This window comes from Centroberyx affinis, unplaced genomic scaffold (assembly GCF_046629955.1).
Source record: "Centroberyx affinis isolate AG114_WGS23_722 - 3 ecotype Tasmania unplaced genomic scaffold, CSIRO-AGI_Caff_v1 ptg007088l_1, whole genome shotgun sequence".
Classification (NCBI taxonomy): Eukaryota; Metazoa; Chordata; class Actinopteri; order Beryciformes; family Berycidae; genus Centroberyx; species Centroberyx affinis.
This window is the reverse complement of record NW_027283593.1, coordinates 4362-22394: the sequence shown is the minus strand read 5'-3', so window position 1 is coordinate 22394 and position 18033 is coordinate 4362. Positions and strand designations below refer to the sequence as shown.

Genomic DNA, 18033 nt, shown 5'->3' with positions numbered 1-18033 from the left:
CATGGTGGGGTGTTAATTGCCTATTAATTACAGGGACCACATATGTGTGGAGGCACCTGTGTCCGACACCCTCAGTAACTCTTCTTTTGCGGTTTTACCTGCACATCTGTATTTACATGCTTGATCACACGCATACACACAAATGCAAATATTACACAAATATATGTTATTATAAAGATGCCTGCACACGCATATACTACACACACACACACAAGCAAACAAGCACACACACAAATAAAGACACTGCATACACACTCAGGAGACAATAACTCCTGGCCGCACAAGAACACACTGACATATTTTTAATATAGTAACAATATGATATACCAATATGTGTATTTCATCTAGTAGGAAGCGGAGTAGCCCAAAAACCAAGTAAAAGTGAAAGTGCCATACTTCTTTACTTGCAAACATTCATATCTCACAAAGCACACACCCTTTCAATCAGAGACAAAGTCTGACGAAACACTGCAGGATTTTTCATTATTGTGTAATAATGTCACAATAGTGGCTCCGAAAAGGTCCAAAAAACTGGGCGATACACTGTCACCTGTTGAAACGGGGATATTGCCGATAATCAGAGGAAATGCCGGTGGTGTGGACACGCTGCCAGATATTGCAGAGCGGATATTGCCACTGTGAGAAATGCCAGTTTTAGTCAGCAAAATTATGTTGATTTTTTTGTAAGCTCAGGAGAAATGCCTCCGCCGGAAATGAGTGAGAGTTTTGCCCCACTGCTAACCAGTGACATCACATGTACATCTCCATAATGAATACATTGGGAAGGGTGTAAAAAGTAACAGAGAGTTTTTCCGTTGTGATTTTAGCATGGAAATGACTTTGAAGCTTATTAAATTCTGACTTTTTTTTTTTTAAATATCCACTAGCCACCATGGCCAGTTTACAATACGGTTTATTTCATGCTCCTTATACTGATCATTTGTTTTATTGGGCAGATTTGGCCCACGAACCCTAATGCACTTTCTGATAGAGACATGTTGACAAGATCAAACTGGGCATGGCATGCAGTATAGTCTAGGCCAGTGATTCTCAACCTTTTTCACATCAAGAACCCCTAATTTAGTCCACATTAGAGCCACGGACCCCAGTCGGACCCAAATCTGTGAATATTTTTATTGTTAGATATGATTTTGTCCAGAATTCCATGACTATCTGTATTGTAGGTAGAGAGATAACAGTGAAACTATGATCAAAACAGTCATTCCTCTACATTCTCTAATTGTGTTAACTTCTTGTAAATTAAATAATGCTGAAGATTAATAATTCATCAGTTTGCTAAGGACCCCCTGGAACCCTCTCAAGGACCCCTGGTGGTCCCCGGACCCCACGTTGAGAACCACTGGTCTAGGCTATTGTAATGTCCTAAGATTATGGCTTCCAGTCCATCCATCCACATCAGGACAGGCTATTAATTACAGTATTAACTACTCTCTCTCTCTCTCTCTCTCACCCCAACTAAATTAGAATTTTAATTACACTGTACTCTCCTGATACCAGCCCAGTGTGCCACCCAGGCTTCATTTGTACCGGCATGGAGGCGCTTTTCTTCGGTGTTTCCCAAAGTCGGGTTCGGGGACCCGCGCCAGTCCCTGGGACGTTGCCGAGTGGTTGCTGAGACAGTTGCATCTGCTGTAGACATGGAGTGTCCTCTACTATTATGTAGGAAAAGGAGAGATCCACGGCACTCCAAAAATCAATTAGAAAGCCTTTATTCTGCTTGGCTAGTCATAATTATAAGTTAAAAATGTGTTTCGACCCCATCAGAGTATCCATTTGGCCAGATTTGAAACAGATTTTTGGGGTGCCTGGGGTCTCTCTCTTTTCTCCACATGATTACCAGAGGACCCATTTTTAATCCAAAGAGCACCCAACCTTATAATCTTTAACACTGGCAGCTAAGAAGCATTCCAGCCTCCTATCTGCTTTCCCAAAGTTCTCTACAGTTAATTTCAATGTGTAAACTGGTTTGTTAACTGCTGGTCCTTTAGGGGAAAAGACAGCTATCACATGTCTGTCCTACAGACCCGAAAGGAGAAACTGTTTTTCCTGTCCCCGAGTCGAAAATCATTAGAAAAACCCTGTTCTAGGGGACTTCCTGACTTCCTAGAACAAAGTACAAAGGCAACTTATTGGATTGGTTTTTGAGAAAAGTACCCTTTATTGAAAACCACCTAAAATGTGGGCATTATTATAAACAGTAGCATCACTTAGAGAAGTAACATATTTCGCTGAACAAGTGACCTATACAAAGAAATTAACCCAGATACTGGATATAAAGAGGGAGCATGTGACAAATTCCTGGAACTGGAAATGACAAGTCCTGAAAACATGAAAATATAGTGATTTGTCTCCCTCGTAAATATTGGCTTATCGGTGTGCCTGCGTGTGTGTGTGTGTGTGTGTGTGTGTGTGTGTGTGTGTGTGTGTGTCAGTATCTCCAGTGTGGCCGGATGTTGTGAAAAAAAAAATCACACAGTTCAACAGTTTAAGAAATTAACAGAGCAGACGAAAATCCTTAATAAACTTAGTGGCTCGATGACGCAGATCAATGAATCTTGGTCTAAAAATAGCCCCTTTTTTTCCATCTATACACCAAAAGAATGTAAACGAACAAAGCTTCAATTGATACCTCTGTTTAGACAAACTTGAGCATGTCAGATGGCTATCTTTTCTTCCCTTTTTTTTTTGTTCAACCACAGTGTGTCAGTGGAACGTATTATCTGATTTATTTTCCCTGAGATGACACAGTTGGTTTTGTCTTCCTCATGCTGTCACCAGAGAACAGAGTCTGGCATTGATAGCTGGATCCATGTATGAATAGCACGGGACTGGCAGAGAGCCAGTGACTGCTGTATGTCCACTTCTCCCATACAATCAGAAACAAACTGCAAGGGAATGTAGACAAATGTATATGAGTTCACCCTCAAAATAATAGAAACTTTAGGATGGCCTGCCTTCTCAATTCAAGCATGACCTTATTTTCCCTCTGAATTATATGCTACGGCCCTAAAGACAACCTGGACCTCTGTGTTTTTATGATACCTTGGTTCAATGGTAACATTTTACAATAAGGGTCACTAAGTTAAGGGTTAGTTAATGCTTAATAAGCATTAACTAACCCTTAATTAACAGTTAACTAATGTGTCTAGTAATAATTTACTGATGGTGTTTATGTTAACTAAGGGATTAATTCATACATTATTTAATAGTCATCTTTATAAACTATTAAATAATGTATAAATGAATACCTTAGTTAACATGAACACCATTAACCATGTTAAATGTTCAATGGTAACATTTTACAATAAGGGTCACTAAGTTAAGGGTTAGTTAATGCTTATTAAGCATTAACTAACTCTTATTAAGCATTAACTAACCCTTAACTTAGTGACCCTTATTGTAAAGTGTTACCAGTTCAATTAATAGCCCACTGCATTATCCACAAGCCACAATGTTGATTTTACAAGCTACACATGGACACTTAATAACAATGCTAGTGAGTTGCTGTGTCATGACCCTGTGAAAGCTCAGGTGATGCGTAATACTCCGCAACTTTTTCATATCAATAAATGTCAGTTTTGCTTCTCTCTATTGCCGACTGCTACCACGAAGCAGTGATTCAACTTATTGCCAGTTTAAAAAAAGTTTTAACATTTGCTGTTAAAGTCCTATGAGGGGCTTCCTCTTTCCTGGGGAAAACCCCTGCTGCACAGGATGTGATGTGTTTTACCTTTACGGAAGCAGCGGTTTGCTTGGAATAAATATATATAAGACGGTAGAAGAAATCTAAATAAGAAGCTGCGGTCTGCATTGAGTGTCCATTATGTTGGGCCAGTGTCTATACATTGAGTGCGAAACACCAAAGCAATGACCACTTGTCTCCAAAAGTGTCGACAATCTTGGGGATTATCACTTTAAATGTTTGAAATAGAAAGCTTGGTTGTAAAAATTTGAGAGGTTTCAGCACAGAGACTAAACATATATGACAGGACATGGATGCAAAAGTTGCAAAAGTCATAGAAGAGAAAGACTTCTTGCTTATTCTTTCTTCCGATGTCTATATCAGTGGTTCTCAACGTGAGGTCCGGGGACCACCAGGGGTCCTTGAGAGGGTTCCAGGGGGTCCTCAGCAAACTGATGAGTTATTAATCTTCAGCATTATTTAATTTACAAGAAGTTAACACAATTAGAGAATGTAGAAGAATGACTGTTTTGAGTAGTTTCACTGTTATCTCTCTACCTACAATACAGATAGTCATGGAATTCTGGACATGGAATCATATCTAACAATAAAAATATTCTCAGATTTGGGTCTGACTGGGGTCCGTGGCTCTAATGTGGACTAAATTAGGGGTTCTTGATATGAAAAAGGTTGAGAATCACTGGTCTATATAGTGCTTTGCATGACAACTCCTTTTGTTGTAATTACTCTGTCATGAGACTATAAGAAAATAGAACAAAATCAGACACGGCTGATTCTGTTGAAACCAGTTAGTCTTATTGTTATTATTGGATTTTGTTTGGGGTTAAGAATAACAAAAATTGCAAACAAAGAGAAAACCCCTGTTCAGTCTGGTAAATATGTAAAAGTATTGGTAGTTTATGTGAAATAACTCAGAATTTACAAAATATCATAAAATGCTATTCAAGTTGTTAAATACAGAAATTGTGAAAAGACAGAAAGGACTGTACTCTGAAGTGATACTTGCTCTGGTATCAGTGGTTATAGTCATCAGCTATTTTCCACGACTGCGCCTAACAACTGAGAGGTGATGACTCAGCCATTCATCCTTGTTCAGATCTGATTCAACAGCCCACTCGTCTGTCAATTTAGAGTATCCTTATAGGCTAGTTCAGGTCAGAGAGAAATCAGAGTGTCACTGGCAGCCACCAAAGTCCCATACCCTGCATTTCTCCTCTGTTAGTACTATAGGAGCAGCCATCATAGATCGGTAAAATCATCATAGATAGTAAAATTGGACGTACTGTATGAGCTAAATATACCCTGCTTACAGTTCAAACAGCATCATATCTGGATTGATTCTGTGTCGATTCCCTGTGTGGCAACCATTTACACCGACTGCATCTACATGTCACATTCATTACATATCTATCATGCCTGCGATATGACAATGACATAGTACGTTCATGACATTCATAAATGCCTAATGAACTCAGGCTCGCCCCGAGGCTGCAGTGATGCAAGAACGCAGCTGTCACTTGTATAAACACAGCTAGCATAGTTCCTACCAGTTAACAAAAGCAAATGCGCTTCATGTTAACAAAGAATGGGCCATTAAACTGTGTAAAGTGAGATCCGCCGTCAGACATCAGTATCACCAGAGAGTATGTACAATGCAGGGGCGTAAGAGGTTTACAAGGGGCCCAGGTGCAAGAGTTTGCTATGGGGCCCCCCTACCCCAGCATACCCCCCCTGTACCCCAACTATTTTTTTTTTTACTATTTTTTTCTACTAGTTTGTTTTTGTTTCCATTTGTGATGAGGCATCTTAGGCAACATTATTTTCTTTGACTTCCAATATAACACATACTAAGTGACAAGAGAGTGTGCCAAGTCATCATAAAAGAATACTGTCTGACACTTAATCTTACAATTTTAGTAAAGAATTGCGCTCACTATGATGTAGCAGCGAGAATGATGGAGAATCAGGCCTAAAGTGTTGTACATTTATTCATAAATTTGATTTATTCAATGAAATATTGCAATACAGTTTGATGATCCAAACTATATGTTGATGTAATGACAAAAAATCATGCCCATGATACATAGCTTGAGATTGCAAGATAGTACAGACGCTTTACAAACTACACTTGTCAGTAATTCACATGTAAATGCCAGGGGGGCCCATTTTGTATTTAGAGGGCCAGTGATGCCCCCCCACCCCCACCTCCGCAGGCCCGGATGCAGCCATACCCCCTGCACCCCTGGGACTTACACCAGTGGTACAATGGTTGGTGATTATTAACACAGTGTATCCAATATGCAAAGTGTACCAACATTGCTGAATATGACTATTATAACAGTTATATATATACGACACGCCAATATGATGACATAACAATATATCCTCACAAAAAAGAAAAGGAGAAAAAAAAGTAGTAAAAAAGTACATAAAAATAAAAAAGGCAAAATAAAAATAATAGGATCCCTTCAGTAATTCAAATAATTAGATTGACAGTACCATTTAGAAACTGAAATATACTGTACATATGACAGGTAGAGCATATTTAGAGTTTCATATAGTCCCACTCTTCACTAGAACAATTTTTTTCCCATTTCATATTGTGTTACTGTGCTACTTTGTAATGGTTTGTAGCAATTATTTTTTCCAAAAGAAATTGGCATTGCACTGTATTTTTTAAGAAACTTAGATTCAAATTAGTTCTTGATTGAGCTTTAAATATAAATATTTTACCTAACAGAATAATTGTATTTATTATCTGGGGACAGTTTTCATCCAGAACCCCCAACATAATGTTTAAAGGTTTAAGTTTAAAATAAATATTGAGTGGCCTTAGCCAATTTTCGATATTGGCCCACAAACTTGCAACATATGAACAATAGAAAAACAAATGCAACTGGTCTTCCTCTATAATAGTTATAATTCATTATTTCATTATTTTGCAACATGAGATAGAGGTTGGTCTCATTGGTTACGGTAATTATACCAATATCACAATGAACTGACAAAAATGCTACCTGCTTGCTACCTGCATGTGTCATCTTTGAAGCTGGGACTTTCTTATCTCCCCAATGAAAGTAGTGTTCAGTCACGCATGCTGTATTAGACACACATGACAGGGTGCACACACAGCTGAGAGGCCACCTCCCTGTCCGTGCATCACACCCACACATGCATCTGCTGCAGCTCTGGTAGCTCTGGTGTGGAAAGTTTCAAACATACCCACTCACTAGTCGATGTTTTCAGCATTCTCCCCAACCACAAACATATCACTGACTATACACAGTGGTGACAGCCCTGAGGGAATCCTCAAAAGTAACCCCCTACACACACACACACACACACACACACACACACACACACACACACACACACACACACTGGCTTTGCTTTTCATAAAATTTCCACTGCTATTTTAGTCTGTCTGATAAGGCACAGGATTTGATGGAACAAGAGAGGTTACTGCATGCTGATTTACATACACACACTTTAAAACTGGGAGACTGTCTGTGTGTGATATACAGTATGTGAGTGCATGGATGTGTCAGCATCATACATTTGTGATAGTGATACAAGGCGTTCTCATGATGACAGATGTTCTCAGAGGAGATTTATTGTCTGGGTTTCTTGCTTGGTTTCGGTAGGTAGAAACTTCCCATTGACTTCCCTTCTCACTTGAAGCCATTACACACACTGCGCTCTTATAATACATGTTTCAATTTCTGTGTCTGTTTTTATCTGGTGTAAAATAATTTAAGAGGTTTGTTCATCAGTCTTGTGTGCCATCTGGGTGCTCGACACCCTCAGTCTATGTAGCCAAGCTACAGAAATTAGAAAAAAAAAATTATATAAATTAAATGTGTTTTGTGTAGATACAACAAATGACTTTCCTTTTTTGTTAATTCTTTTAGTGTTTTTGCTATTGTGTTCTTTTTTTAATCTTTGGGGATCCACATTAACAAATGGAAAATGGGATATCCATAATTTGGAAAGTGACTATTTTTACAAAAATGATTGATTGTACAAACTACTACTAAACTACTAAACATATAGCACTGTTGACAAAATGCTAACAATTTTATAGAATGAATCCTATCCTATATTTTTGAGAGACTGAAAGGTGAACTTGTGGCGATGATTTAGTATAGGGCTTTTTATATAAAATACATAAAACCACAAAAAAGATCACAAAAATAAACAAAATATACAGACATTTGTCATACTACAATATACATACAGCATACATCACACAGGATACAAAACATTTTCTTTAGACCTGCTGCCTAGCAATCAGAGAAGGTCAAACAAACACTCATTGTTGGAATTTTACAGTTGTGAGGCAATGACAAAAGCAAGTGAGTCAAAAGTGCAGCAGGTAGAATGCTTATGCCCTTGGTATTTAGGAACCAGTACCAGCAGGCCCTCAGCGTCACAGTATCACACCTTGCCTGCCAGCTTAAATGCGTGCACAAAAGGGGATTGTAATATTTACAGACACCATAACACAGAACATTAGCCGCTCGAAGGACATTTCTGAGCGATGCCGAAATGCCCAAACTATTGTTTTCAAAGATTCGGATCTATGAGTTTAAGGATCTAATGCAAAATGTGAAGCGGCCCAGAAGGTGAGCCAGGATCTAATGATAATTACAATGATTTGCGTAGCTTTGAATGCTGTTTGAAAGAAAATCAGACTTAGTAAATCTGTTCAGGTGTATGCAAGTCATATTCAACTTCAACTTTCAGTTTAATACATGTTGCAATAGGGTTATATTCTTTATCTTCATAGGTGTTTATAATTATATGATGGTGAAGCGTTAAGATTTCAACATCATTTTTTTTGCAGGATTGATATTGTTCTAAGCCGAAAGAGACGGAAGACAGACATCCAGTGTATTATGGTGCAAAAAACAAACCATGATGCATGTCCATCACAGCTTGGGTACGTACAGTATGTGGCACTGGCAAAGATATCCGACTCTTCCCACAACAATATATTTGTGTGTGAATTAATCGTTACATTTTTCTTCATTACAGTTCTCAAGCTGACCATAAACTCCACCCTAATCTGGAAAACTTGTTACAGGATAAAAGTAAGAACCAGTGCTTGCTTTAAATATGACATGAGATGCATTTTCAAATAAAGAGAACAATTAAAAAATAAAACTGAATACAATAAGATACATAAAAGAATACGTTTGATTACAATAATACAACACCATATGGGTTGTGACAGCATCAATTGTATTCATGTGGAGAATATCCATGATAAATCCTATATTATTAAATATGAATATGTTAATATACAGTACTGTGCAAAAGTCTTAGGCACCCTAGCTTTTTTATATAAAATGTATCTTTGATGTTTATTTGTTTTCTGCATTGGTGTGTCAGTAGACTGCTCTTTATAGTACATTTCTTTCATATGGATGGAGAAACTTTTCATTTCATTATTTTTGAAAGCATCTTTGCTTTATGGATGTTTTTTTACATGTGCCTAAGACTTTTGCACAGTACTGTATATGTTAATGTTGTACATTCAATAAATGAAACATTCCAGGGAAATATCATCCAAAGTGTTTGCAGATGAGTGTGAATGTTATCCAGCTTCCAAAACAAGACAAATTTGACTGTTGTAATAATTACCTGCTCTTTTTCCAAATCCTTCCCCCTGTACAGAGTATGTAGCAGCTTTTCGTACTTTTCTGCAGTCTGAGTTCAGTGAAGAGAACATGGAGTTCTGGCTAGCATGCGAAGACTTCAGGGCGACCACCTCACCGGACGATCTTTGCTGGAAAGCAGAGGAGATCTACCAGGAGTTCATCCATCCGACAGCCTGCAGAGAGGTCAGTCTGTCAGCCGGTCAAACCAGCTTTGATTTTTTACGGTAGAAGGATTACGGAGCTGGGAGGAATAGCCAGCAGACATAAAATTGCTTTAGCTCTGTCTTTACCCAACAAGCATTTGACAGATGGAGACAAGCTGGAGGCATCCAGTTCAACGTCAATCAGAATGAACACAACATTTTTGAAAGATGATATTATGGCATGGTAAAAAAAAATCTGATTTTAACTCATATCAGCAAGATTTAGGTCTTGATCATCTCAACTTACATTTTGGTGCGATATTTACACAGGTTTTCAAGGTTGCTTAAGGCCATTGAATCAACATCTATTCAACATCAATATATTTGCTGGTAGATTTGTATCTTTACAGCCCTCATCTGCATTAGAATAATTAAAAGCCCACATGCCTAGGTATTTACCCATGGAAGGTCGACTGAGCCCATTTGCTCTTTTTCAGCAATGCCCTGCTTTATACCAACACAGTCTCATAAAAGTTCGGTAAATGAGCAAGAACTCTGAAATGCTCATTGCTTATTGTAGACGTGAATTATATCAAAAATTACGTTCCTGCATCACAAATTGGATTATGTGACAATATGAATTGGACACATCATTTTCACCTTTTCATCATGTGGAAAGGTTAGTTATGTTTAGTCAAGTAAAACAACTTGGGTTAAGGTTAGGGTTTGGTTTAGGCAAATAAAACTTTGGTTATGGTTAGGCAACTAAAACAATTTGGTTAAGGTTCAGTTAAGAATTGAACCCAAGTCATCGGAGTTGAAGGCAAATTTTCCCTACCTGTCACTGCTGGGTCAGAACAGAGGGGTCGTTAATATTAATAAGCCTTAAAGACACAGCAACAGAAACAGCCTGTTCTTGGTAAGTCTTGGTAAGGCTCAGAGAGATGCTGGAAAACGAAGGTGTAAAAATGGATTGAGAGTGTTTTTGGTACATGACACCACACACACAGCTTTGAATGGACATCAAGACATCTCAAGACTTCTCTGGTGCTTATACCAGTCTAGAACACATGAAGAAATAGCGGAGTATGAGCATCAGTCCAGACTGTGGTTTGCCTTGCTTCATTTTGTTATGCTAGGCTTTCCAAGCATGAGTAACTGCTGGCTATCACATATTAACATCTGTCTCCTTCTACCCATAAAACCTTGTGTTTTGGGGTCCTAGTACAGTTTTGGTAGTTGCTTCTGATTATGTTCTCGATCCTTGGAAGAGGACCGAGACCCACGTTTTCAGGCAGTCTCAGTGCAGTTATTTGGTGCCACCTAAAGCTTTAATAGCATTGTTCTGTACAAATGAACTACAGGGGTAAATGCTTCAGAGTTCAAATAAGCTGCTCCAAACATGCTTGGTGTGAACGTGACCTCATCTATACAGTATATACAGTGTGTTTTCTATGTATTTCTCCACCTAGATCAATGTCGACCACCATATTAGAGAAAAGATCAAGACGTCCTTGGAGGAACCCAGTGTATCCTGCTTCGATGAGGCCCAGAGACATGTGTACCAGTTGATGGAAAGAGACTCTTGTCCCAGGTTCCTCCGCTCAGATGCTTACCTAAGTCTACGGCGCAAGACCAGGACCCTGTGGTACATGTAGCTCACCTTTTGTCTTTTTCCTGTTTTGCTGAAATTAAACCATGTCCCCAAGGACATGGTTTAACTTCATGTCATCCAGTCTAAATCCAGAAAGTGACTTTATCGACCCAATGTGCTACCATGTGCTAGTGTTGCCATTGCTTTTCAAAAAGACTCTTCTGAAGACTCAAAATGAAAGCAACCACCAAAACTCCCACACAAATAAAAAAAAAAAAGGAAGTCCATGAGTGTCACAAGTGTGTCACTTTTGCACCTTATGTACATAAATGTCAGTGCTTTTTGGGTTTGGCTTTTATTTTTTTTGTGGCTCTTTTGGATTTCTTAGTTTTTTTTCAGAGTGGTAGCTCCTGTTTGTTTCTTTTTGGGACTTTTCCTTAGAGAGTGCACATCTCTCACTTGCTTTAAAACTGAATCTGAAACCATGCTTTTGAAAATGTGCAATATCCGTCCATTTTTGTATGTTGGTAATAAGATATATTGATGAAATTATAAGATTAAGATGGAGCAGCAATGGAAAAAGAGAATTGTGAGAAGTGAGAAATAATGTGAGAGAAACTGACATGAGGATATGCACGTAGGGATAAACAAATGCCACTGACATGTGTCGGTGATTCATAGGACGTGCAGTGTTTTTGTATTGTTCGAAATACACAGTGAGTGTGACACATAGCAGTGGATGGTAACAGAAGGACTCAGGAACAGTGCGGTGTAGCCACATGCTGGCTGACAATTGAATAAGAAATGAATACTGGTATGCAGAATGAAAGGACCTTGGATGTTATTAAAAGTTCTTCATATGGAAACAAAAGATTTCTTTATTTCATTCCTCACATCTTTACAATAAACGCATATTAAACTTTATAACTTAATGATTTCCAAAATGTATTTCACTTTCCAACTTTGGATTCATTCCCATGGCCATTCCTAAATGGGCAGATTTGTATTTCCATACAGTAAATCAGAATGTTATGAGAAAGGTTTATATTTATCCTTTTCAATGACACTGACTAATTGGAGATGGGGGATAGGCATGAGGCGAAGATAAGCAGTTTCCACTGCTCAACCAGAGCAATAATTCTGTTTTGGTCACATGTCTGATGTCTCCACTAATTAGGCGAAGAAAGGAGTATCCAAGACAGCAAGAGGGTTACCAAGCTGGAAAAATATACCCCTGCCACCCTTGACCCCTTTCTGAAAAAGGCCTTATTCCTGAATGTTGTGCCTTAAAAAATGCCTTAAAAAGGAGTACTGAGGCAGCTAATAATAACTCGGGGGGTGTGACCTGGAACACTGGCTGGTGGATTGGAGTCATCAGACAACCTGATGCGCAACGAATCAGCCTGAATGTGGCCCCTTGTTAGGAGAATAATCTCATCACCCGCAGACAGTGATGGGTGAGGTACACCAATGCTTTACTTAAATATAATCTGAAATACCCTGGAAGAGTAGTAGTAGCCTACTCTGGTAAAAGTCTTAAGATGTCTATTTAATATTCCACTCAAAGGAAAGTATTGGAGAATTAGCGAGTAAATGCCCTCAATTATCAAAGTTAAAAGCCCACATTCATGAGGTTCTCATATTTCACTTTGTTATATGGGTCGGTGGTCCACTTTTGCAGGCACTGATTGCTTTTTATATCTGGGTTAAATGTGGTTTTGTAGCTCAATAAGTTGAACATGGCAGGGGTTAGGGGTTCAGTTCCCACTGGGTCCACCCTTGCTAAAATGTAAGTCATTCTTGAAAAGAGCTACCCCCAAACACCATTGCTTAGACAGGGTACAACTGGGGTGATGGCTAAGTCACAGCAGGTATTACAATAAATGGATAGTCTAATATATGAGATTTTATTACACTGAGTACTGTAGTTATTTTAATAGCAAACGTCACTCTGGGTACACTGGGCTGCAAGGGGATGTTCCTGATAAATGACAAAGGTCTCACATCTCCTGCATCACATGGTGCGCTATTCTTCACACACAATCTGTCAGTGTTTTCTCATAGCCCAACACAGTTACCATGGTAGCAAAAGGGAAGTGAGTAATGAATGGTACATTACTGTCTGTGGCATGGTGTTACTCAAGACAGTCACACTTAAGGAACTTTGCTAACAGATGTGAACACCAGACTACATTGCATCTGCTTTAACCCCTATAGGATCAAGTTGCTCTGTACCGTAACTGTGCCACTACATGTACAGGTAGCTCAACATTGAACATTTGTTCTTTGTTCTTATTGTGAAATCGAGTGTGACGGACATCTCCGTTAGGTTCACACTGTTTGGTGACTCTTAGCAACGCTTCAGTACTTATACCCGTCTTTGGGCAAAACATGGAGCGCTACATCAGTGAAGCCAAGCCAAAGGGCAGCATCGGTGACAGGACAGCCTGTGCCGCCGGGTGGTGAGCAGTGGGTGTTCAGGCTGAAAAACACGGCGACATAATGTAAGGGCGCTTACCACCTTCAGATATTAAGACGCTGATGTGAAAGGTCTGAAATCACCTTCTATCATTTCTCCTTTCTTATCCTTTCAGTTTGCTGCTGCTAGATCCGCCTCCCCTCCTCTGAACCTAGTATTTATTGGTTGTGAAACACATAGAGGGTGGAAGTAATGGATTACATTTACTCTTGTTACTGTAATGAAGTAACTAAGTATAGGTAGTAAGTTTTAAGTCAGTAATTTTACTTTTACTTAAATACATTTTGACTGAAGTATTTTACCTCACTACATTTTACATTGAATCCATTACAGAACATACATTTTGTAAGTTCTCCAAAAGCATTGCGCCAGAAACTGGCTAATCATAAATTCCATCTGCATCAAACCTGCACAAGCATAAAGAGGAAATATTAACTAGCCATGACATTAAAAACTCAAATTTCTCCATGATAGCAGCTTAGTTAACGTAAGCCAAAAAGCAATTTAACCAGCGACAGAATTATTAGTTTGCGTTAGCCTGGTTGCTGTCTAGCTAGTTTGCGAGCCTTGTTAGCTAGTTGGATGGCTAAGTGCAAAATAAACATCAATGTAGTAAATCATGAGGATAGGTATTTTCAAAGTACATTTGAAATGAGCTACTAAGTCTTTATAGTCAAATTTTTAAACCAGTAATTTTACTTGAGAAACATATTTTGGTCGCCCATTCTTCCCCTGAACAGAACAGGTCAGTGTCAAGGAAAATCTTCACCTATACCAAAGAAGAAGCTAATGGTGCTTCCTTTTCTCGACAATAACATGGAAGTGTGCACTTCAACCAGACTGGTTAAACTTACTTCTGGTAATTTCTCAGTCGATATTGTAATGTATTTACCCTGGTTAGATTGCATAGAGCTGCTTGATAGCATACTGTTAGCAAAATACTCAGGTGAGCTAGCTGTCATGGATGGATGCTTGATTCGTGATCTGTCCTCTCTCACCCTGTTGCTCCCCTCTCGCTTTCTCTCATGTGTGCATGTGTGTATGTGTGTGTGTCTCTCCAAAGACACACACACATACATTTGTATGTACTTGTGAGGACCTTCGTTCCCTAACCTCAACCTCCCTACCCTTAACCCTACCCTTAACCCTAACCCTAACCCTAAACCCTCACCAGGACACGTCTAACCCTTAACTTTACCTAAACCTAATCCAAATTTTAACCTTAACCCAACATCAAAGTCCTGATCCTAAACTAACTTTAACCCTTGATCCAAAAATCTAATCTTAACGCCAAATCCTAACACTACACTAACCCCTTGAAGGAGTGAGGATTGGCAAAATGTCCTCACTTTGGTGGATTCTCCTCATTCTACCCTTGTAAGGACATTTGGTACAACACGCACACAGACATGCATATTCTGCCTTCCACTTCAGGTTTTCAGTCTACAGCCTAACCATATGTTTGGAGGTGTTGGGTCAATGAAGTAATAGTTTTGTGGCTGAAACAAAGGGAATGGTCACCATGCGATAATCGGACAATCTTGCGAACATCCTGTAGCTTCATTGAGTCTCACTGTTGCAATCGATTTGCCGTTTCCCCTTTCTTAGATAGCTGCACGCTCACATTTCAAAAGAAAAGAAGAGAGGCAGGAGTGGGGGAAAAAAAATGCACAGCCTATCTTTATAGAAGAACAATCTTTCCATTTGTCTTTGACAGGCTTAACGTCCTAATTACATTTCAGTCGGGGCTGCCGAGACACACAGCGAGCGAAGGTCACGATTTGCTTATCACAGTCACTGTTACTGTCATTTGCATCTGTGCCGCCAGCCTAAAAATAATTTGAACACAGCATGCTTTCAAGCTCACCAGCGCTGTCTGTTTGACTTGTCCGGCTGAAAACAAGGAGGAGGAGGTAGGGAAGGAGTTCGAAAAAGGAGGGAGGGAGGACAAGAAAAGGAAGGGATACACAGAGAAAGAGACATAATAGGGAGTAAGAGAGCAGGGGGGGGGGGAAGGGAGGGATAAATACAGCGCGAGTATGTGTTGTTGTTTCTAGCAAGAGCGAGGTAGGAGGAGAGGAAAAGGGAGGAGGAGGAGGAGGAGGGGGGAGGAAAGGGTGCTTCCTCTCTCTCTCTCTCTCTCTCTCTCTCTCTCTCTCTCTCTCTCCGGGCTCGAGACGCTGATGTATCCCAGCAGCCCCCGTGGCAACAGGAGACCTGGGTATAAAGAGCGCCGTCGCGGGGGAACCCTCCTTGAGTGTCTCTCAGCCGCAGCATGACCAGGACCGGGAGCCCGAGAGCGCGGACTTAACAAGACAATGCCCAGCCTAACCGTCGAGCCGGCCAACACACAGCGCTTCATCATGGACAGAGATGACAGGAAGAGAAACAAGAACATGTGAGTGCAACTTCTACTTTTGTCGGAGCGCCAGGGGTTTCGGGATGAATGCGTCGGAGTGGCGATACTTGGATGGAATTTGGTTGATTTTAGTTTGTTTGGTCAGATAATTCATCCAGTTAAGGAACGAGGGCAATGTAAAAACACCAAGTGCACGCGTCCAAAGATCATTGCCGCAGATGCTCGACACTCTAGAAACATAGGACCTATCTATGGAGGCTTCAGGGTAATATCTTCTGAAAATAGTGCAAAGGCAATAATGTTATCTAACTTTACTATGCCGCATGCTCTCTTTTCTAATTACGAAATGCCTGACATGCTTTGCCATCTTCCCCTCGAAACTAAATATACAGCAGTAAATCCGGGATGGCTATATTAATATAATTCTTATCTCTACACAGTGGAAAGAACTTTATGTGCCGACTCCAGTGCATGTTCTCACACTCGTCGAGCTCGGAGAGGTAAGGAGACTTATTGAGTGTTTTGCATACATTTCAGTTTTAAAATAGCCAGCCGGCTCCTATCATTTCCATCTATGGCATTTTGAAAGGATTCAAATGAACTAGGGACACCGTGTTTGCTTTGGCACGGCCGGCGCACAAGCCGACATGTCCAACGGTTTGACGTTTTTTTTTTGTAAGAATTTGATAAGTGGCATCCGTAATGCTTTCTTGATTAGACTGCTTCTGGTGTCCTTGCTTTGCATGGACTTTGCATAGTGGCTTTCTTTCACCCAAATTTGATTCCGGCTGAGTAATCCATCTTGCATTCTCTCCCAGCAGGCTAAGTTTAGAAGATACCCAACAATGGTCACAGTCACTGGAAAAGCTTCTCGAGTCTAAATGTAGGTTGCCTTTCCCCCAGAGGATGAGAATTCTTTGAGAAAAGTAAATGATGTTTGTGAGAATAACCGATTGAAGAGAATAACTGGTTTTCTGTGCTTTCCTCAGATGGCCTGGCCACTTTTCGCACCTTTCTGAAATCTGAATTCAGCGATGAGAATATAGAGTTCTGGCTCACGTGCGAGGACTACAGAAAATCAAGTCTTCGTTCAGAATGTCCTCGCGGGCCAAGAAGATCTATGAACAGTTCATCAAGGCGGAATCTCCCAAAGAGGTAACTTTGATAAAACTCATGTCTGTCTTATAATAAAGTCAGACAAATACACAGAGGCTCATATTCCCTCCCACCCTTTCTCACTCTGTCAGTTCTCTCTCTCTCTCACACACATACTTATTCCCCACGGACTGTTATCTCAGACAGAATAATAAAGATGCCATATCAAGCGCTGAGAGAGTTTGCAAAATGTAGAGGAGTCTGCATAATGTAGAATCTCTAACTCTTGGCTCCGACCTCCCCTCATTCCTCTCTCTCTCTCTCTCTCTCTCTCTCCCCCCGACTCGCTCCAGATCAACATCGACTATCACACCCGCGAGCAGATCAAGAGGAGCGTCAAGACTCCCACCGTGCACTGCTTCGACGACGCCCAGAAGATCGTTTACGGCTGGATTGGAGAGAGACTCGTACCCGCGGTTCCTCCGCTCGGACATTTACAGAACCCTCCTGGAAAATCCTCGCCGCCGACGCCACGAAGGGATGAGAGCGCCGCCGAGGGAGAGGGACAGAGCATAAAAAAAAACCTCTTAACTGGAATGCTTGGGCTCCTTCAGGAGGGAGCAGCGACCGCAGGAAAGGGAGGAAGGAGGGTCGGCCCAGCTCGGAGGCCGCAAAACCTCGCCGCTAGATCCGGAAGCGAACTGTGGAGGATCCCCACACTGAGCACCTTGGCACCTGAGGACTATCTAAACAAGAGGAGAAGGAGGAGGCAAAAAAAAAAGAACCCGCCAATAATGATAACAGCTCTTTATGTGTGTTTGCACTGGATGATAAGTTTGTGTACGTAGATGAATTGAACGTGTTTGACAATGAATGAATCACTGGGCGGCTGACGCCCGCTCTGACCGCAGCGCCGCGTCAGCAAACCGTGCAGCAGGCCCTCCCTCGCCCGCCGTTGGCGGAGGTGTTTCCTGTG

The 18033-nt window shown here is 40.5% G+C and overlaps 2 protein-coding genes across 2 annotated transcripts; both read left to right on the top strand.

Moving 5' to 3' along the window:
* The first annotated feature begins 8210 nt into the window (after positions 1–8210).
* Positions 8211–12010, top strand: LOC139639303 (regulator of G-protein signaling 21). Its single transcript, XM_071513388.1, has 5 exons — positions 8211–8349; positions 8571–8666; positions 8762–8817; positions 9404–9570; positions 11003–12010. The coding sequence occupies exons 1-5, from the start codon at positions 8273–8275 to the stop codon at positions 11186–11188; spliced, it is 582 nt and encodes a 193-aa protein (XP_071369489.1). The 5' UTR covers positions 8211–8272; the 3' UTR covers positions 11189–12010.
* A 3772-nt stretch (positions 12011–15782) lies between these two features.
* Positions 15783–17601, top strand: LOC139639302 (regulator of G-protein signaling 21-like). The gene is given in 8 exon segments (XM_071513387.1): positions 15783–16001; positions 16403–16462; positions 16781–16845; positions 16952–17032; positions 17035–17117; positions 17411–17509; positions 17511–17573; positions 17575–17601. Coding segments are annotated over 8 exon segments (558 nt in total). The 5' UTR covers positions 15783–15921.
* Positions 17602–18033: the final 432 nt, after the last annotated feature.